This window comes from Hyperoodon ampullatus, assembly GCF_949752795.1.
Source record: "Hyperoodon ampullatus genome assembly, chromosome: 11".
NCBI lineage: Eukaryota > Metazoa > Chordata > Mammalia > Artiodactyla > Ziphiidae > Hyperoodon > Hyperoodon ampullatus.
The window spans coordinates 33,252,358-33,274,168 of NC_136924.1; the positions used below are offsets into that span (position 1 = coordinate 33,252,358).

The 21,811-nt window shown below is 38.9% G+C and overlaps 1 protein-coding gene across 25 annotated transcripts in view; it reads right to left on the minus strand.

The window, feature by feature from the left end:
- Positions 1–514: 514 nt before the first annotated feature.
- Positions 515–21,811, minus strand: part of RBFOX2 (RNA binding fox-1 homolog 2) — a gene marked incomplete at its 5' end in the record, with an annotated part of 259,263 nt that continues 237,966 nt past the window's right edge. For 8 of the 25 annotated variants that reach the window (XM_079715800.1, XM_079715798.1, XM_079715799.1 and 5 more), the window contains 8 exons: positions 515–840; positions 2,528–2,600; positions 3,059–3,147; positions 12,468–12,507; positions 16,259–16,391; positions 17,496–17,588; positions 17,710–17,763; positions 20,822–20,882. In XM_079715800.1, the coding sequence (XP_079571926.1) occupies positions 796–840; positions 2,528–2,600; positions 3,059–3,147; positions 12,468–12,507; positions 16,259–16,391; positions 17,496–17,588; positions 17,710–17,763; positions 20,822–20,882 (588 nt within the window). In that variant the 3' untranslated portion in view covers positions 515–795. Of the gene's footprint in view, positions 841–2,527; positions 2,601–3,058; positions 3,148–7,152; positions 7,230–7,394; positions 7,427–9,550; positions 9,594–12,467; positions 12,508–16,258; positions 16,427–17,491; positions 17,589–17,709; positions 17,764–20,821; positions 20,883–21,811 lie in introns of all 25 variants that reach the window. The other 17 variants (XM_079715779.1, XM_079715802.1, XM_079715791.1 and 14 more) reach the window with 7 other exon arrangements.

The following is a 21,811-nucleotide window of genomic DNA, read 5'->3' on the forward strand; positions in this document are numbered from 1 at the left end:
AAGAAAAGAGTGATCTTTTTCATACTCCAGAGTTCATTCCGAGACTGGTTTCCTAATGAGGTGTTTATTATCCACAGTCTGAGCGCATGTCTGGAAATATTAATACTATAATTCCAAAAACGATGCCAACTGTCTCAGGCCTTGCGTGTAAAATGATTGTAAAGAGAATGAGGAGACAGGAGGGAAGAGGAGAGGAAAGTGTCTTAGTGATTCTCCTGCTTTGCCAGCACACATTCCTATAGTCTATTAGCATGTGGATTCCAGCCACAGCCAATCAGAATTGCCTGCCAAAGACCAGAACTCAGAAGACTAGAAGGATATCCTGTTGCAGAGAGATCTCTTCCACTTCTGCTTGTCCCACAGCCATTCAGCACCAGATACACTTTGGTAATTCTGTCTGCTGATTTCTGATCAGACGCATTTATCAGCTCCTAAAGTCTCTCCTTCCTCATTAACTGCCTCTTCCGTGATTGACAGAATGAGCTAAGCACGGACATACAGACATGGAAATGCGTTATTTTTTTTTTTTTTTTACCACAGTTAAAAAAAGAAAAAAGAAAAAAGAAAAAAATGCACAATCTTTGGAACAAAAGAATTAAAGGCAGAAATTTAAAGGAAAAATACATATTCAAAGAACATAGTGAGGTATAAAAAAGTATTCTCTCTTTTTTTGTGTTTTTTGTTTGTTTGTTTTTCCTCTTCATCTTGCTATAGAGTTCCTCTACTAGTAAATATTGCAATAGCCAGGCCTCATGAACTGGGGGGCTGTCCCACTTGCAGGGGTCTCACGTCACTTCAGTAAGGGGCAAATCGGCTGTAGCCACCTCGGTATAAACTCGCCTGTAGTAATTAAAGACACAAAAATATTAAAAGGTTGATGAGAGAAACATTACAAAAGAAGACATGTCCTGAGGAGGGATTTGGAAAAACAGCTTCCTTAGAAGCTTCAAAGCAACTGGTTAGATGTTGTCTAGTACATGAGGTCAGGAAACCAACTTCTGCCTCTAAGATGCTCAGACCATAGCCCAAACATTTACTGCTGACCTGATATTCTCAAGGGGAGAGTATGCTAATGGTTCATTATTTACATGAGTTAGCACAGAAGAGCAACTCAATGAAGTTTAAAAACAAGTCTGTAAATAGTTTGATTTTTTAAAAGCATGGGTCTTGTTTACCTTGATTACCTCATTACAAGCGTGACCTAAAGCAGACTGACGATCTTACCTTCTTACCCATTACCTGACAATGGAGAACACGTTACTTCTGACCACTATCTCTGTCACATCGCATGTTTGAGATGGTGCTGGATTTAAACCTGAGTTAATCTTTCAACGAATAAAGTCTATTTCCTCTGTAATTTATAAAAAATACCAACCAGGTTGTTTCTTGACATATCTGACTTTTATCTTTATATATATATATATATATGAGATATGTAAAACTGGGGTTTTAAGTGGGCTTCTTTCCTTTCTTTAATCATAATCTAATGAATTATCTTTTTCAACCAAAAGTTCCCTAGGAACATATCGCTCCTTGGGTCCTTCTTTTAGTGCAGGACTTATATCACTTGGGCACTAAATAAAACCTCAGGAATTCCCATCACTTCCTTGTATCGTCCGTCTCCACTTCAGTTCTAAACCCCGCCCCCGCAGGACCCTACTCCTTCCGTCTACAGGTCTGCATCGGTAGAGGTTTAGTGTGGGAAGTGGCAGGCTCTCTCACATCCTGTATGTCTTAACTGTGACCATCGTTCCGCCTCCCTCTCAGACACCATCATCTGTGTTTCCGGGCCGTTGGCCAGTGACACCGTGGATGGTAGAGAACGTCTGGCACGAGGAGGTATCACTGTGGACCGGCCAGTCTTTGCTAAATCCAGTGAGTCCCATCATTGGCCCTGGAGGTGTCCAGGCCAACACAAAAATACTGCAGGGGGGATTCGAGTTTGGTCAGGGGGATTATTCTAGATGAGCTCTATGGACTTTTTGTATACTTCTAAGAAATATACCATATTTTGCCACAAATGTTACTAATAAAATATCTTTGTAAGGCATTTGCTTGGTGATTTTTAGTACTATCTGCCGGAAGGCTTAGGAATAGCAGGGACATCCTTTGGCATCTGCATTTGAAGCAGACAGGTTAAGTTTTTTGAAAAGTTTACTGTGAAAACTGGAGAGACTTGTGCCCCAAATCTTTGCGAATACCTATCGGTAAAACTCTGCCACAGGTATGCGTCCAACATCTGAGCCATTATAAAACAGCAACCTGTTCCCTTCCTTCCTCCCGAACAATGCCATTACTCAGGGCAGACTGTCACTGCTCATTCCTTTCTGCTGTCCTTAACCAGGCCAGGGGGCTCACACCAGCACACACACAGAAGTGATATGAAATTTCCAGACAGTCCTATTGGTTTTAATACTTTGGCAATGGAAGAAGGGCTGAATTATCACCTCCCTAGATCTTCTGTAGTCTGCAGGTAAAAGTCAGAAGAAGTAAAACGTTTGAAAAAATAAAAGGCACATCTACTTACCACAGCGCCAACTCCATAGCTAGCGGCAGGGGCAAGGGCATGGTAGGGGTCGGCCGTGTACACCCTGCCATAACTGGAAAAAGAAATCCAATCAGGGAGATAAAGGAAAGACAGTGATTAAAAAAAAAAAAATTAAGGGGCTTTACTGTGCTAAGGACTTGTAACTTGGGTCTTGGAATGTTATTAGGAAACTGGCAGAATGGAAAAAATCTCTCCGTTCTACTCCTAAAGGCAGCAACTGAAAATTTCTGAAGTACTTCTATAAAATGGAAAAGAAGGGCACTGGAGATGAGGAAGAGGGAAATTGGGGTCAATGCCAGAAACACACAGGAACAAGAGGGAGGGAGGGGAGGAGTGTGAGCCTGTGAGCCGTTGGGTTTTTGGCAGGATAGAGGCCAGGCAGAAGGCCTGTGGAAAACCCAGCTCAGAAGGCAGTCCCGGGGGCTAAGTGCCCTTTTGGAAACGGCGCGGGGAAGGAAAGGGGGTGACGCGGGGCGGCCGGGAGCTCCCCGCCCCCATCTCGGCACCTACCCGTCGCTATAAGCGGCGGCGGCGGCGGCGGCGGCGGTGGCAGCGGTTGCAGTAGCAGGCTGTGCGTATCTGTAGGCTGCGTATCCACCCTACAGGAGAGAGGAGAACTGACTTTACACATGCCTCTCCCCCGGGCGGGGGGGGGCAGGCGAGCACACACCCGCCCACACGCAGATGGACACAGACGCAGACACAGACACGAACACAGACACATCCGTGGGGAGAGAATGTTTCAAACTGCATCAGTCTGCATGTTATTCCTTAGTGTACAATTAAGCTCCACCCAAGGCAGGGATTTGCTTTGCAATTTGTAATAGTAACAAAAATAAACTACACTGGAGTACCTCTTCTCAAATTTAAGAAATGAAGATATGATTTAAAACTTTTTTTATTGAAATATAGTTGATTTACAATGTTGTTAGTTTCAGGTGTATAGTAAAGTGATTCAGTTACACACATATATATATCTATATATTTACTGTTTTTTCGATTCTTTTCCATTATAGGTTATTGCAAGATATTGAGTATAGTTCCCTGTGCTCTACACTAGGACCTTGTTGGTTGTCTATTTTATACATAATAGTGCATCTGTTGTAATTCCAAACTCCTAATTTATTCCCCCCACGCACCCCAAAATGAAGATATGACTTTGGGTCTGTCTTCATTGGAACTTTCAACAGGAAAAATATTTACAGGAAGTTGGGAGAACTGTATCTGACAGGAAATGTAAATTATAGATTAAAACATTAAATTTATATGTGTTTAACTTCAGATTCTCTGATGCGTACTTGGATTGATCTATTGCTCAGAGACTACAGTATATAAAGAAAGGTCCCATATAGTGCTATGCTCCATGTGGCCTAGTGCGTTTGCCAAGAAGCTAAGACAATCAAGCGATATTTAGAAGGAAGAACCCGTGTAGATCAGGGGTTGGCAAACCTCCCATCTGTGGACCAATGCAGTTGGCCTCCAGTTTTTGAAAGCAGTTGTGACAGAGACCGTATGGCCTATGAAGCTGAAAATCTTTACCACTTGGCCCCCTACAGAAAATGTTTGCCAAGTCCAATCTATACTTCAGACTCAGGCAAATCAGATTACAAAGGGCTGTGGACCCTTGGACTAGGTTCAAACAGATCAGGAAGCCCTCCCCTCCCCGCCAAGCATTTAACTGCATTTATTTTTCTTCCCTAAAAGGTTTTTGGACTTCTTACATCCTAATCTCACAGCAGGTTCTGGAGCTTTTCTTCCAAGGGTTCAAATATCTTCTCAGTCCTAAAGAGTTTCAACTCCTCTGCCCTGCTATTTTACCTCAGTTTAGGTGAACCAAGTACTCAAAAGGTTTTCAATGTCAGGGTGAAATACTTCATGAAGTTTTTCAAAGATAATCACAACAACAAATGCCACATGACACAGGCTATTTGAAAAAGTGGCAAGTTCTACTTTTCCTTCTTCTTCTTTACCTTTCTAGAATTCATCTATTTTACCTAAACCTAATTCAGGTGTGTACTTTTATTACTGTCATTTCCCCATCAAATATAGGTAAATACAGCTATGTCCATTTGGACGGCACCTCAGCAGCGAGCACAGCATGTTTCGTTTCTGTAGATTACTGTGTCCGTTTCTCATGGACATCTGAAGCTTTCTGGCCTGTACTTTCTGGTTTCTATTCCTTCAATGTTCAGTTTTTGCTAAACCTACAAAAGAAATTTCAAATTTACTTCTGTATCATTTCTTAGGATTGAAAACAATCATTTTCTAATGGGACCCTTGGTCTTCTTAGCCATCTGACAGGGAAGCTCCTAGCTTGCTGCTTTTACTTCTGTTCAAATCTTATTCTGGAAATACCTGTGATTTCTTCTTAGAGGTTTCTGCAGCTTTTTGCTTAGTTCTTATATAATTTATGCTTTCTCTAACTGAAGACACTGCACCATGGGGGGAAGCTTACTCCTGCTCTTTAAATTTATGCTGCTTAAATTCATCAGAAGCAGCTTCAAACATACATTAAAAAAAAGTCTCTGATTGGCTTTCAGTGGTTTTGTATTATTCCTTCTTTGTTCTTCAAGTCAATGACTTGGAAAAGTAAACATTGTTTTCTCAATTATAAATCTTTCCATAGATATTCCTATAAATAAGAAAACTGATTAGTATTACCAAACACTGGCAATGAGATGGTAATGGATAGGGCCGTGGCAGGAAGTACCCTCGGGGGCTATCTGTGATCCACACGCTTCCTCTGAATTCTAGCCAGGTCTATGGGAACAGGCAGGCCAGACTGATTTGGGCAAAGCCGTACATCCAGGCTGCAACATACACACTGCCATACATACACACATAAGCATATACATTTATGTATAAACTAACTCAAGTGTCTCTTTACCTTTTAAACTTCTAAAGAAAAAAATGAAACAGTAAAAGGATTGTTAAACAAGACAACATGCTAATCATCATAGTTGAAATTTTAAGCTTTATATGAACCTTGAAGGCTCAATTTTTTGGTATCACTAGAGATGGTTCCGCTAGTTTAGAATTAAAGTTTGCTAGTGTGAAGTTTACAGAGGGGCCATGTTTAGTAAAACTTCTTTGTAAATGAGGATAATGTGGTAAACAAGCATCATGAGGTCTCTCTCTTTAGCATTCCTTCAAAATCCAAAATAATCTCTAAAAATTGAAAAAGTCAAGGTAATAAAAGCAATTAAAGCCTAATTTGTATCTTTCTGAGTAAAACATTTAAAAACTGAAGTTCTATGCCATGGGACAGAGGTATGCATTCTCATAAAAGTACTAACTAGACTCAGTTAAGTCTCGGTAAGTCAGAGATACTGGGGATTGTATTAAATCATTCAATTTGAGCTGTATCAGACTAATCATGGGGAACAAAGGAGATTCTGAATGAGGTTACTGATAGCCATCTCCCCTCAGTTTCCTCAACCTGCAAGAAGCCATCGGAACCTCAATGGTTTGGGGCTAATGTTATTATTAATCAAGACAATTTTAACTGGATCAGGCTGTGGAAGAGGAGGCTCCCTCCAAGCCAGAAGGAAATGAAGATAATCTATCTGCAGTCCTTTCCTTCTGTTATGAGTGAACTCTGACTCTGCAGCTTGAATCTGATGAGGTTCTCTGCTATTCAAATTCAGGAACACAGGACAGGGATGCAAATATTTTACTGACAACAAAAGGCTCAAGAAGAATATCAACAGAATTTTAAGAAAAACTACATTAATTTTTTAGAAAAGCAGATAATATTTCCACATGTCTACTCTTCTGATTACTTTATGATAATGGTGCTATAGAAAGGCCCTTTAAAGGGGAGGGGTCCATGTTTAGGATGGGCAGGTAATATTGCAATAAACTGATTTGGTAATTCATTGATGACTACCCCAAAATTAGAAAAGTTAAATTGTATGTCATGGATTCCTCCTCTTAGCTGTATTCTTAGTCCAAAGTATTTCTGCTGGTGCTTTAAACTGGTTATTCAACAAAACATCTCACCATAATATAAGCCAATGAACATTCAGATATATTTATTTCTATTCTGGATTTTGGAATGCATAAAGAATCCAGGCTGAGAAACTGTTTTTTCAACTTTCACTTCTATTAGCAAATCTGAAGTTGTTTATGGAACATGAGAACAAAGTGCAGTTTGAAACACCAAGGGTTTCATTGCTGTTTCTTAAGTTTTTCAAAAAGAACAAGGGTGGGGGAGGGATAGGAGAGACAGGGTTCAGGCGTGGGGAGGGGATATGGCGCCACATTTATTAATCACATTAAGAACTAAGCATGCCAACATCTGGAGCTAGAACAACCAGCAAAATCACCACGTTCAGACTCAGATTGGCTAACTCTATCTATCCCAGCATTCTCTTGGGACAGCGGTTTGCCCTAGGCTCTACCACAAGCTCGGTGAAGTACACAGCCTCAATTACTAGAGCGTGCAGCCACAACGACCTGGTATTACGGAAACAGTCAGTCACCACTTGAGTTAACATTCCAGACCCTAACGACTGGCCCCTCCCCAGCCCAAAGAAGAGTCAATCTCGCCCACCCTAGCCCTGGCCCACACCACAATGTTAATAATTATAACAAGCAGTAACCCATCTGTTATATCAGAGAAGGGAACAGAGACTCCACTGAGAGATTTAGAGTGAGATGTTAACATTTCTTCAGCTGACTGCACAAACAAACAAACAAAAAAAGAGGAGAAATAATTCATTTGGAGATATGAAGTCATGAGATAGCTGATGTGTATTGCTTTTAACCATGCACCGATGCAAAACTGAAGCAACCATTAATAATAAAAATTAAAAAGGACATATGTATTTACACACAATCAGACCTGTTTGATCTGAAGCAGTTTGCAGATTCTATCTGTGTGTGATTTGAAATAAAACAAAAAATGGGGATTAGCATGGCCACAGCACACTCTAATGTCAGAGGGCACACACGGACAGCTTTTTGGAACCTGACAGCTGGATAAATCTGGCACGGCTAAGCCTGGTCCAAATATCCACATGCCCCTTTAAAAATAATTACTTTCTTATTCCTTTGTAATTCATTCTGAATGATTCCTGGTGCTCCCAACTGGGACAGCCCAACGTTACAACACTCCCCAATTCAACCTTCCTGATTCAGTTCTGACCCGCAGTGCTCACCTGTATGCTTGCCCTCTGTCAACACCCATACATTCTGATCCAGTGTTCTTCTAAAGTATTTCCTGTGTGCTATCCTTTCTCATATCCGTTAACACATCCCTGCCTTCAACTTCCAGCTTTTTCAAAGGAAAATGCTGTTCCCTTTAAGATCCTTTTGTTGTTGTTTAAGTCTCACTTTTGCATTACCCAATGTCACCTCCTAGGGGTTTTCTACTCCACTCTGAACCAATTTTATTGTCTAACGAACTTTACAGCATTGCCACGCTGACCACATGATTCTTCTGCACAGTTCTGTAGCTGTGTTTTAACTAGAACAAAATGGAAGGGTTCTACGTATCCTCCCTCTTATACCTGACCTTTCCCTGCCCATCCAAGTTTAATCCTCCCTTGTCTTGATTTTCACCTGGCCATTAATTTTATTATTACTTTTTTGTTTTAGGATTTACAATAAAACAGGACTTTGGTGAGCATGTGATGTCAAGACACCTTCTTTCTACCTGGAAGACAATGACATTATGTGACACTGAGGAGAAGAATGTGTATTTCAAGGCCAGCAGACAAAATGAAAGCTTGTTCCCTACATGTGATATATAGATTTATAGAGCAAGGGGAGTTGGGGGGTGCGGGGGGGGGGCGGAGAATGGCAGGTGTGATGCTTCAAATCACTACAGCAGAGCAGAGATCCAGTCCAGCTAGCTTGGGTCTAAGGCTGTGCCTCTGGGAATCACTTTGTCTCTACATGATTCTAACTCCCTCCTTTCCCTCACCTCCTCCTCACTCCGGCTGAGATCCACTGCTCTAGACTGAACTTGTATGAGGAGGGCTCATTAGGAGAACAGAGTTCTTCTGTGGCAATATGGTACCTCTGATTAAATGTGAATAACACAGATGTGAATACAAAACTCATAATCATGATAATATTGTTACTGCTTTTGATTGAGAGACCTATCTACTTGGAAGATAGGAAAAATTTTTAAGGAAAATCTTTTAAATTTATCTTATTATTATTAAAATTGGGATTAAGGAAAGAAATTTTTATGACCAAGTTGGTATCTTCCACTTACTACTTTTATGATGGATGACAGATGATGTTTAATTGACTAACCCTTTCGAACACTATTCCACACCTCCCCGAATCAGTTCATTTCCCAAAGCTTGCTGGGTAGCCACATAAATAAACTAACTGAATTGTGAAAAGCTGTCTATTGTTTTCTTTTTCCTAGCACCCAGCTCTCAGCAAATCTAACAGTGCATCATTATCCAAATGCACTCACTAATCTAGTTTTCAGGTGAAAGGAAAAGAGGGCAAGGGAAATACATGTTTCAATTTTAAGTCTAGATTTTTAAGACAACTTCAAACTTACGTAGCGGCACAGCCCAATTACTACTATGATTTCACGACAGGGTCCAATTCGAGATTCAGAGTCCTGTTTAGATGGATTCTACCTTCTCCCTTTTCTCATTTCTTTCACAGTAGTAAGAAAATGTCCCAAATTTCTAAGCTCTCCAAATATAAAAGACCAGTTTAAACACCATGGATAAATGTGACTGACAAACTAAAAGAGGTGGCAGTGATGGGACAGTGCGTATAACACACCTGGGGCGGATGTGTGGCAATGGGACAGGAGCACTGAATTTTGGAGGAAGTGCCCTCTTGTAAGGAACTTGACTGGGTGCACTGCTGAGGTAGCAGGGCTTAGATCACACGCTCACAAGTCTTGCTTGTCCAAAAAAGCCTCTGTTCCCATCTCTAACGTGGAGCTGGAATGGTTAGTATAATTCAATTTTTTCACTGCAATCCACAATCTGATTGATTGGCAGGTCACACTGGCACTCCTACCTGAGGTATTTTAGCGCTAATGATTGGTTCCTGTAAGACTATTCTATAACAGAACACAGGAAGAGCAGTTCAAAAAACACAGCTGTGGAAGGAAAACAATCATACAAAAAAGCCCACTAAGGGGCCCACCAGCCTTTTCTTTCCTTTGGATGCAAGCATGCTTTTCACAGGATGAGAATTAGGAGCAGTTTGTTATCCCATTAAAAAAGTGAATTAGGGTGAATGATGTCTTTTCTACTGATGAAAAAAAGACGGGGCGGGCAGACACATAATCTATCTGCTACACTCCCAAGTCAGCAAGGGGAATCTCTTTACAAATCATGGGCACAATTGCTAGATCAGTTCTCCTGAGAGGAATGTGTCACAAAAGACACAGCGAGGAAGAAAATGGCTAGCAGGGATTACGGCCTAAGAGCAGAACAGGGAAAGAGATAATCAAAACAAAAAAACAAACAACCTTCACAGTTAATAGCCTAAATTAATATAACTTAAATAAAACCAGTAACTTAAACTCTTTTCCCTCATGTTGTCTCTTCAAGCTTGGGTTCAGGGCACTTTTTATACTAGATAAACCCTCCTCTCTTTCTATTTCTAACCTTCTTTCCTGAGGAAACGAGAACTAAATGTATATTGATAGATTTCCACATAAGGGAAAATGTACAGAGAGAAACAGAAACAAACTCAAGGTAAAACGATAGAGGTTTTTGTTGTTGTCTGCTTGTGGAACAGGGAATATGAAGTTTTAAAAGCTGTATTAAAAATGACACTAGGCCTCGCTCAACAGTTCCCTCCTCATGTATTCTTGTTTTTCATTCTTGAGTTCGGGTATTATTTCAGCACTACTTTTTCCTCCAAGTAACTGCTTTAAGATAAGAACTAAAAATACCATTACTATTCAGTCTTTTCATCAACAAGGGGCCACTGGTCAAAAAAATGTTTCAGCAAGGTCACTGAACTACTTCTGTTCAGCTTGATAAGGTGATCCAGTTGGTAAATAAAAAAAAATTCAAGAGTATTTTCTCAACAACTACAGAAAAACCATCTTTCTCTTAATAAAATCATATACTGTAAACTAAGGAAGTGAGAGAACTGTAAACAAACATTTGGTTGGTTGACTTAACAAGGTGCAAGTAAGCAAATCTTAATAAGGTAGAAGTAGGCCACACTTAAGAAATACCCAAATAAGGAAGATATTTGAGAGAAAAAAAACCTGACTTAAGAAATAATTCAAGTGGAAGTGTACTCTAATAGACCAGATTTCAAGAAAACAAATAACATAAAGATGAGTTTCATGAGACTATGGACACTAACGTATATGGGAGAATGTACATGCTAAGAGCATATATAAATACGTATATTTAGAAAAGTACACTTTGGTATACAAGTAGGATATAGTTTCCCAACCCTCAAGTTTCACAGTGAGCACAAGAAAAAAAGATCTTTCATTACTTCTTGAAAACCACTGGAGGAAAGTTGTGGATTTTAATTAAAGTACTAAGAGAGGTAATGAAATATGGATTATTTGGGTTTTATGTTTGGCTAAACAAATAATTTAGGTAATCTGGGTAAGTCACAATCTCTCTAAGAAACATATCTACAAAGTGAGTGTTGGACCAAATCATGGCTAAGGTTCCTTCAAGCATGTGTTAAATTAAAGCGTACTTTGAAGGCCTGCTCTAAACAGGCGAGGTGTGTACAACTCACCCACCGAATCTCAGAGGGCTGCTCTATCCTGTCTCTAGCTCCTGCAACACAGAGGGCCTCCAAGTGCATTCTGAAAGCTCATTAACGTTTTCAGATTGCCGAGAATCTCTGGCAGACTGTGGAAATAGTTCATTAAAAAGGTACCCTTATTGACTCTGGGGAGGTTAGGGTGGAGAAAGCATTTCCAGACAATTCTACCCTATGCCCAAGGAATCATTTCATGCTGACAAGTTTTTCTCAGGAAATTGTGTCTTAACAATGTGGGTGGTTAGACCAAGCTTGCATTCAGAAAAAGATCTTTGGAGAGAGGTCCTAATAAAAGACTCGCAAAACTCAAAAACTTGACTCTCTTTGTCAGTTAGATCACTTTGTCCATATTTTAAATAATATGTGACCACCAATCATGGAACTTGAGCTATAGCTAGACTGTTTTAATAATGGATGGTAATAAAGATGTTAGCATGGCTGGTCGAATCAACAAATCTCGTACAATGGTCAAATGTTTGTAAATGAGTCTAGGTTGCTAATGATGCCCCTTGTTTCCCTCTAGATGGCTCTTAAGGAAAGAGCCCCACTGGCTGTGGACCTTCTGATACAGAAAAGCCTTATGCACTGAGTATGTGGTTTCCTCTTATTCCTACCCACCCTTCACTGGCATCAGTTCCTTATTTCACTTTCACAAGGCAATGCTCTCTCCAAGTATGTGAAACAGGAAAACACACATTTCAGAAAGCTTCCTGCCATCTACATAAATCAAAGCTCTAATGATCTAAAGAGGGATGAGAAATGAGAAGAAAAGCAGAAAAGGGAAAGAGTTGGTTTCAGGCTAAGCTAGTCCTGTTATTTATGTATGCACATGAGACGACAGTAAGAAAAGACTTTAAACCTGCTGATCATCTCGCAAGTATATTTGTGATACCCAGAATATCTGTGGGTGTAGGGAAGGGAAAAGAATATGTCCAGTAGACTGACTCTAGCAATGATCAGGAAACCCAAAGGCTTAGTTTTTGCACCCAGGGGCAAGCGCAGTGGCAGAGAAGCATGCTTGCATTCTTAAATATATAAATATATATATATATATATCCACAAGGAAAATGAAAATAAAAATTAAATTATATTAAAAAAAGAAAAAAAAAACCAAACCAAAGAAACAGAAAAAAAAGGCTGGCTTGTCAGGGGATGGGGTCGAGAAGGCCCCAGTGTGTGTACTTACATAGAGGTCAGCACCGTAAAATCCGTCCTGGTAAACCACACTGCAGAAAATCCACACAAAAACAAAAACAAAAAAACAAAAGAACAGAAACACATTCCGGTTATTGAGGACGGCAGCATGCACATGCGCTCTACACGGGCAGGTGATGTATGAATATGGACCCTGGGCTTGGGGCCGGGGTCAGTCAGCCAGGAAGAGCACAGGGGCACAAGCTCTCTCGGCAGCTCCGGGACAGGCATGGCAGGGGAGGAAGGAAACCCTGGAAGGAACCGCCTGCCAATCTGGTAATTAAAGTAGAATGAAAATAATAAAGCGTATTCGCAGAGGGCCTAATACAGCTATCGAAAATCTGCTGGATTGGAAACACCAACTTTTCATATCTGGAGTATTTTTAAAAAAATGAGTTTGTCCTAAGAGGAAGTTTTTCTTTAAAGAGCTCCAAAAGGGGTGTGTGTGTGTGTATGTGTATGTGTGTGTGTGTGTGGGGGGGGGGGGGGCAGGGGTTGTATAGAGAGGGGTTAACATGAAAAAGAACCCAAAGAATTCCACTAGGGCGGGACCTGTATGCAAAGTATGTTTCAAAATTATGTTTAGTATTTTGTTATCAGTTTCATAGTAACATGTAATTTTTTTTTCCTGATATCCATACATCACCTGCTTTTTTACCCTGCACATTAGACATGCGATAAGATTTGGCTGATCACACAAGCATGCAAAGTATTATTATTCAGCATTTTAAGAACCAATGCAACACCTCAGAAAAACAAGTCAATCAATTCTGACCAAAGTAAACAGAGAAATGTAATTAAAAAAAAAAAAAAAAAAAAAAAACACAACCAAAAATACCCACAATGCATTGCTTTCACAAGCAGAGATAATGAGCTAAAGGTTAAGGTGATTGGTCCAAGGTCCAAGAATTGAAAGGTGCAGTGGGGATCCCAGATAGTAACAATATAATCCAGAGTGGGAGGAGTCATTGGAAGACTTTAAGGGCTCTTTTTTGACCGTAAGAATATTCATGGAATTCTGAAAAATTCAACTGATAACTGAGGTTCTGGGCATGACCTGTTTTATTTAAATGAATAAAATTGAGAAGGTAGCTGATTAGGAATAGAAGCGTTTACTCTCTGTTTAGAAAATGAATTTGTATTGAACAAACAAAATACATGACTTTTTTTAATCCTAAGCAACACTAAACTATTATAATTAAAATATAGATTTCAAACTTTTTGAGGTATTTTGTGCATATAACTTCCCCAAAACATTATTTTGGGACCAAAAGATATGGAATAGCAGTAGAGAAAAAAGATGACTTTCTTCTTCATATTTGTTAAATCAAGATTTGGTTATGTAAAATTAGAAGATCTATTTATCATTTATTCACCTAAACAAGCTGGAAATTTTCACCACTACCTTCTCTGCTACCATAAACAAACTGGCAAGTGAGGTTATCAAATTATATTTTTAACTTGAATATGAAAATAACTTATTTTTTATATGTAGTTGGAAAGTTTCTGAATTCTACTCCCAGTGACATTTTGTTGTATTTACTGGATAGTATGATCACACTTTGCAATGACCCAATTATGCTGTGCCCTTGTATTACACAACAGGCAAATTACACTCATCCGTGAGGTTCAGTTAGCTGAATTCTGTCCATTTTCACAGTCTCCAACTGCAGTTAAAGTATGATATTAGAAAGTAATCTGCCTCTCAATTGCATTTTAGTAAAAAAGAGACTTGTTCATAATGCGAAGGCTGATCAAATGCAAAGCACTGATGCCAAGTGGTGATTAATTAGCCTTCAACTATTTCAGTAAGGGGATATAGGCAATGACTGAAAAATATTTCTTCTATAGAGAAGAGTGGTGGCATTAAAAACGAATACATTTTATGCTAAGCTGTATCACTCACTGGGAATATTCACCTAAATTCTAGAAGAATTCCAATATTCCCTATATCAAATGCCACAAGGAGGCTAGAACACAATGATTAATGATAAAATTAGTTTACTAAGCTGAAAAGCAATTTTAGGCCATTCCTCATAAAATACTGGACTTATTCCTTGCCATCTTCCACATAAACAGGTGGTTTAGTTAATAAAAAAGAAAACATGGGAAATTAGTGTTCAATGTAATGCACAGAAATTGATGTGATTAGACATAAAGATAAAATATCTTTGAGCAAATATATACCTGACACAGACTTGGTAGAGAATGGGTTCTCAAGTTTGGCCAATATACTGAAATGACCTATATTGAATAGGAACGAATTCAACCACTTTATAAAGTAACTCAGGAATATTACAAAATAAAGAAGTCCCATGTTTCTGGTGAGCAGTATTTCTTTGCAAACATGATGGTAAAATCTCTTGGATTGAAATGGAAGATGCTTCATAAAACAATTTTCCTAGTGTGTAGAACTTCCAAGGTTCAGTTTTATGTTTTACTTGACTATTTCTTGATGAAACAATACTGCATCTTTATTCACTTCTATAAAAGGAGATGTCAGAGGTTGAAGGTCAAAGGTCAAGTTGAGAGGGAAAAAAAGGATAAAATTAAAAGTAAGTAATGGCAGAAGATGGAGATGATGGAATGCATGGGATTTAAACATCTATAAGCTGCAAACAAGTTTATTTCTAAAGTTGTTCCCTTCCAGTGGCTTCTGAAGCCTGCCCATTTCAACATGCATATTTGTCTTGTCTGATAAAAATGCTTTAATTCTGTGTAATTGAGGACCCCAAATGGCATGTCCCTTTGGTCTATGAATGAATGCTAAATTAGTACACCTCACAGTCAATTTTGCTGTCAGAAAAGGACCTACAAAGGAGGCTCTTTCCCTTTACATTTTAACTATGTAGCAATGAATAGGCTCCTCTGCCACTGTTTATTCTTCATTAAGAATATGGAAAAAAAACCCATCACAGGCAGAGAAAAGATGAAGAACACAAACATCACATCTTTGAAGAAAGAAAGTCCTGATATAACTAACTTATAAAAGTCCACTCTTTACAAAAATATACATTTTAGGTTGACACTGAAAAACAACTGAAAACAAAACCTGCCATCTTCACTCCTTCTCCCCCATTCAATAACATAGGATTTATTTGTTGCTATGGAATCATTCCACTGCATGAGACACCCTCCATACAAAAATCAAAGGGTGAAGGATGCTCAGCTCCATTAGTTGTTTTATTATCATTCGGAAGCCAACTGTAGTTTAATTCTTCCTACTTCTCCCTTTCTCCCTTGATTCAATTGGACTTGGTTCATCTTTGAATTAACCTCTTTTAATCCATTTCCTACAAAGAAAGCAAATCCATTGTGGGTAAGTAGCTCTGCTGCTCACCACCCAGGCGGTGAAACCACAAGGGAGGGCACATGTGAGAGCCTCAGCCCCAATAAGGGTGGTGGTGAGGGGGGTGAATCCAGCAGATGCAGTCTTGCACTACAATCTTGAGCTTCTAGTTTGGTTCTCTGCAGGAGTGTTAATCCAAATTCGTGCGATGCTGAGTGAACTCCATGCCAACACACTGCTAGTGAACACAAGACAGCTCTGGCTACTGTCTTAAGCCACTACTGTGAGGGCTTAAGGTGGCCAAAATGAAGATTTATATAATGAATTGATATTTTGTTACATTCTGACAATGGTATGGTTCTTGCCATCTAATCCGTTAATTTGCAAATATTCACAGAATCTCTACTATGTGGCACGGCAACATCCCAGAAGTTATACGAGGGCCATGGTTTTCTGTTTTTGTGTGGTTGCTTATTTTGGAATCTACTGCTTACCCTGGATAGGCGGGAATGGCTGTTGGAGGTACCGCTCGGACTGCACCGTATACTGTCCGCCCCCTGCCCCTCAGGTGGGCTCCTCTGAAAGCGGCCGCCGTGGTGGCTGCAGTTGGGTAAGGGAAGCCAGGAACTAAAGGGAGACCCAAAATACGACAGAAATGCCAACTTGCATTCAACAGCACATGTACAGTCACAGCTTGCTTTGCACCAATTACAGGAAAGACACCTCGACATTACATCTCTTCTCAAAAAGAAATGGAAATATGCAATATGCCCAAACTAATTGACTCCATGCCTCATTCATCACAAATCTTGGGTGAGTTTTCTTTGTTCCTTCCCAATTTCGGCCTTACAATGCAAGCTCAGGAGAAACGGGTCAGGAAGCTCTGAGCACTGCTGCCATAATGGAGACGAGACTTTTAATTTCTACGGGCAGTTTAAATTGATTGATATAAACTCTTTCACTGGCTAATTATTAACCCTATTTCCAAATGTTATTACCTGCATATAATAATTATTCTTCATAAGAATATTCTTTTGTGTTTTGACATGCTGCCACACTCCAAGGCACACAGTAGTCTTCAGACATTTCATTAGTCAACCTTATTCTTTATCTAAAATATTTCAATTCAGAAATGTGAGGTGAGAGGGAAACTACCTCTCCCCTGGAGCCTTGTAAGCCTTTAAAGAGGCAGACATTTTCTAAGGGCCTATTTTAAGTGTGCTGTCCTCTAGAAAGCACACAGAGACACGGATTCCATGTCCACTGAACTCTGTTTAATTATATCTCTTGCTAAATGGCTAAATGGCTCAGGTCAAAATGACTTTAGAGATATCAACAGAGCTGAGAATAATAAATAATACTGGAGGGGCTTTTGAGTGATATTCGACTCAAGGGCCCAAAGCTGACTTGCAGATAACACGTACAACACATTCCACAAATAATTACTTCTTTTGTTTTCTTCATTACAAAGTGCAGACTAAAATTTTCTTTATGTGTCCTCACCCCCTTCTAACTTTTCCAACTATTTATGCTTTTTGGCCATCTTAACATTTGGTCAAAAAGATTCTAGCACAGGCTAATAAGCAGGACAGGGCACTGTGATAGTATTTATCTTTCTCGTGAATGCCTCCTTTTCAGTTATGTATTATATTTGGGGGGAAAAAAAGACCAACACATCACTGTTTACTCACAACAGTCAAAAGCGATGCCAGGTCAACATAGGCTACTTACTGATTAAAGGAATGTAAGTGTTGATGCCCCCTCTTCCTGACAGGGGAACTGCCGCGTCATTGCCTAGGGACACATCTGCTTGAAAGCTGGATGCTGAGCGCATTTAAGAAATGAAAAAGTGCAAAAAGATTACAAAGGAATAGGAAACTGAAAAACAATGGATTTTTAAAATACATATAAATAACACAAATGGAAAAATTAACTTAAATACTACCTGCGTACAACTCGGGCCCATATACAGCTCCAACTACTGGGCTTAATTTCCAACCTGAAATGGAAGAGAGGACAGTAAACATTTAAAACTATATGAGGAATATAAGGAAAAGGAGTGATGTGCAAGTTGGCTTCAGACACCTCTGGGTTCATTTTTGCCTGGTACCAGCTTCCCTTTAGAAGGCCAGCGGGGGTTTATAGGAGAGGGTGATGCCATTCCTGGACCTGGTCATCTTTAAGCAGGACTAGCACAGTGAAGGGATAATGAAGATTTGGCAGGGGAGTGGTGGGGGTAAAGAGGACGTGAGAAAAAAATTGGGAGGTAGGAAGATGGAGAGGGAATGAGAGAAGGAAAAAGAAATATAAATAAATCCTGGGGTTTGGTATACAGTCTCTCACAGAACGGCTTTAATGACCTAATCTTTGTTTAGAAGAAGGAAGAAGGCAGAATATATATCATTCTCTATCATACTGTGATGCACTGTCTTCTATATCATCTTAACACTGTTTACTACTCTAATTGTTTGATGAGGGTATCCTTTGACTGAATTCAAATTTGACCTGGACCTCTGAATTCCATGTTCATTTATACCATGCTAATGGTATTCTGGGTAAATGGAAATCTTCCTTCACTGCAATTTCCCACTGGGATTTCACTGGAGTTAACCAAGGCAACAAGGAGAGCCATGCAATAATAAAATTCAAGGTACATTCCTAACTTTGGTGCATGTCTTCTGAGATTTTAATTTGCAATAAGCTGATTTATGTTAATCAGACCTTTAAGCTAATGGATACAAGACCGCTGCTGAACATTAGCTTAAACATTTATAAATTTTAATTATTTCCAAACAACATTAGGTTTGATATCAATTTCATTTCTACATTCCCTTTTTTATATTTATAGGAATATGGCAAGTAGTAAAAAAAAAAAAGAAAAATGCACTATTACCCACTGATAGAGTAGAATTCCATGTGAAAACTTTAATCAATAAATATTTGTTGAATTTTATACATAAATATGCCATTTTATTTTTCTGAAAGATTGGCTCTTTGGTTTAATTCTTTTATAACATTGTAACGTTGTGCCACTGCGACTCTATAAATATGTGAATGGAAAGAAGAAAAGGCCAATTAACAGATTTCAATGGCTATAAGCAAAGACATTATTCAAGAGAAAATCTATTCATTCGGAATCAATCCAATCCCCCATTCATTATTTTATGTGCTTATAGACATGCCTCTTCATTATTCTGCATAAAAATTTCAAAATCTGGATTCAAATCCTACTGGAGCTGCAAAAGCACAAATGTTCTTCAATCAGACAAATCAAGGGACTCAAAGCCAACTTGAACTAAAATGCTGAGAATTCACCAGAAGGCACCTAGCACACTCTTTTCAGAATCTCTAACACGGGAGCTGCATGTTTCTAAAGTCTGGCTCCAGTAGGCTTGAACAGTGATTTAGAACAATATTAAAAAATGAACTTTTCCTTTCCTATCAATGGCACTATTACTTAAGCACTCCCTTTAAATGCATACAATGGATGCACATTATAATAATGGTATATAATGGTACACTGTCAACAATATCTTGAATACGTTTAGTTTTGTACACTTTACAATGTATTTTTACAGGTGTTTATGTCATTTGACTTTCACAAAACCCAAAGAGAGAGGTAAGATAGGTACCACCTCTGGGACAATGAGTAAGGACTACACTTCCCTGGGCTTCATTTCCTAGATAATAAGCTAGGAGGGTTGGATTTTAATGACTTCTAAAGAAGAGCCTTGTGGTGCTAAAATTCTGTGACTGCTACTTGACAGAGGTGAAAACAGAATCAGATAGGTTAGGAAATTGGCCCACTGTCACAGAGTAAAATGAAGAGTCAAATCTAGAAGGAGAATTTCTGTCTTCTCAATTCTAGTCAGCAGCTCTTTCTGCTCCACCATTCTCGCTGGATCGAAAGGAAATCTGACATACTCTCCTTCTGATTTAGTTTAAATTGGATTTTTATCAAAATTGCAGAAACTTCTGTTTCTGTGATAGCAGTGAAAAGAAGAAAACAAAAGGTAAAGTGGAAGGTGGTGGTATCCCAAGATATACCACTAGTAAAATGAGTAAGGAAAATGAAAATTATGCTGGTAAATGCAAATTATGCTGATTTCTATAATCTATTTGAAAAGCTGGGCTACACATATTTATTGAAGACCTCCCGGGATATACTCAACACTAATACACTTCTACTTGATTTAAGATACCACCAGCACATACTGTCATACTCTAGCAGTAGGTTCAAACTTTTATAAAGCAATAAAAGGGGAGAAACTCCCCTTTTTATTCTAGATAAAATCTTATGCACAACTCTAAAATATACAACAGAGAATGAGGTCCACCAAAGTAGAGCTGTAGGCCTCAAGACCCAGTCCATTCAGTTTTCTCCCCCCGCCCAAGATGGTCCTGTGGAACACAGCTTGTAAAACCACCGTTGTACAACAGATTAAAATTATATCCTACCTCACTTAGGGAGTATGAGTCTAGATTAAATCTGACAACTGAAGCAAAAGTTCTGTTTTTGTTTGACAAAATATTCGCAGAAAAATTCCTTCTTCATGAGAAACATTTATAAAACTCACCGTATAACAGGTAGCCACGGAATAGAAAATAGAAAATATGCGCGCGTACCCCTCCCCAACACACACACCCTGTGGCTGCTGCCTCTAGACCACTCCTTTAAAAGGAGAACAAGGGGTCATGAATTATTCCAATTGTTATGTTCAGATAAGTAAGATCCAGGGGTATCCTGGACAAGGCTAACATATTACAAAGAACTACAGCAGCTACAAAAAGAGGGTGCCCGCGGGGGGCCTAACTTGGGTTAATAGGTAACCTTAAATGATGTGTTCGCACTGTATAAAATGAACTTTACTGAGACTATAACACCTTAATAACTAAAAAAACTAAAAAAAAAAGTAATTTATAAAAATGAACTCTACTAGGTAAAGAAAATACTTCAACGTACACGAAACAAACTGAAGACTGAAATCAAGAAAAAGTCTTTGATGTTTGTGAGAGAATAAACGACATCTTTCCGAAGATGACTTGTAACCTCTTACCATTTGCATATGGTGTGACCATCTTCTTATTGGTCATTACACGTGCTGTAGCATTATTCACCTACAGATACAAAGTAGAAAGAAGGGGCAGGGAGGAAGTAAACCACATTAGGGAATATGGAGGTGCTCATTCAATAACAAAGTATTCAGTTAAAGATGTAAATTTCAGAGACAATTGATTTAAATAATTAATATAACAATATAAAATATTAATAATAGTATTTTAATTAAAGTGTTCATTAAATGAGGCTAACAAGAGTAAAATGCAGTTTCCTGGTCTCCAAATGGAAAACTAGGACAACTTTACCATCCAGGCCTCCTAAGAAAAAGTACATCTGCAAGTTCTTTGGAGATCTTTTAAACAGAGAAGTCTCTGCATTGAGAAAATATGGAAAAAAGTAATTGGAAACAGCTCTGTGTGCACGTGAACGTTGAAGTTCATTAACAAAACAGAGGCTTGCTACATTGGTCAGGAAATAAATTTATAGGAAGACAGGAAAAAAAATCTGTGGAGTTTACCTGTTCTGATGTTCAGCTTTTTATATATGCTTGTATGAGATTTTACTGTTTGAGGTCAGTAAACAAATATAGGATCTTAGATTCTCATGTTGACAGACTTCAGGACCATTTTGAATTTCTAGATTACGTGGCCTATTCATTTAAGAGTAAAGTTTTCATAAGGCCTTTAAATCAGGCACTTAAAAGAATTCAAAAAATAAAGCTTATGTTTCTTTTGTTTTATGGTACTCTCTACCCTCATTACAGAACGGCATAATTAAAGCATTCTCAGTGGTAAGGTAAGTAGACGCTACAAAGATGGTGCTGATGAAGAAAAGATGAATGGAGCTTAGAAGCCAGGATACTGCAGCCCAGTGTCAGAACCAGCCTCAAAGCTCTTGCAAGGAGGGTAAAGCCTTACCATAGAACCTGGTTATATACTATGTTGTCAGGTATATAAAAACAGGCCAGGTTTTGAAGAATTATAAAACA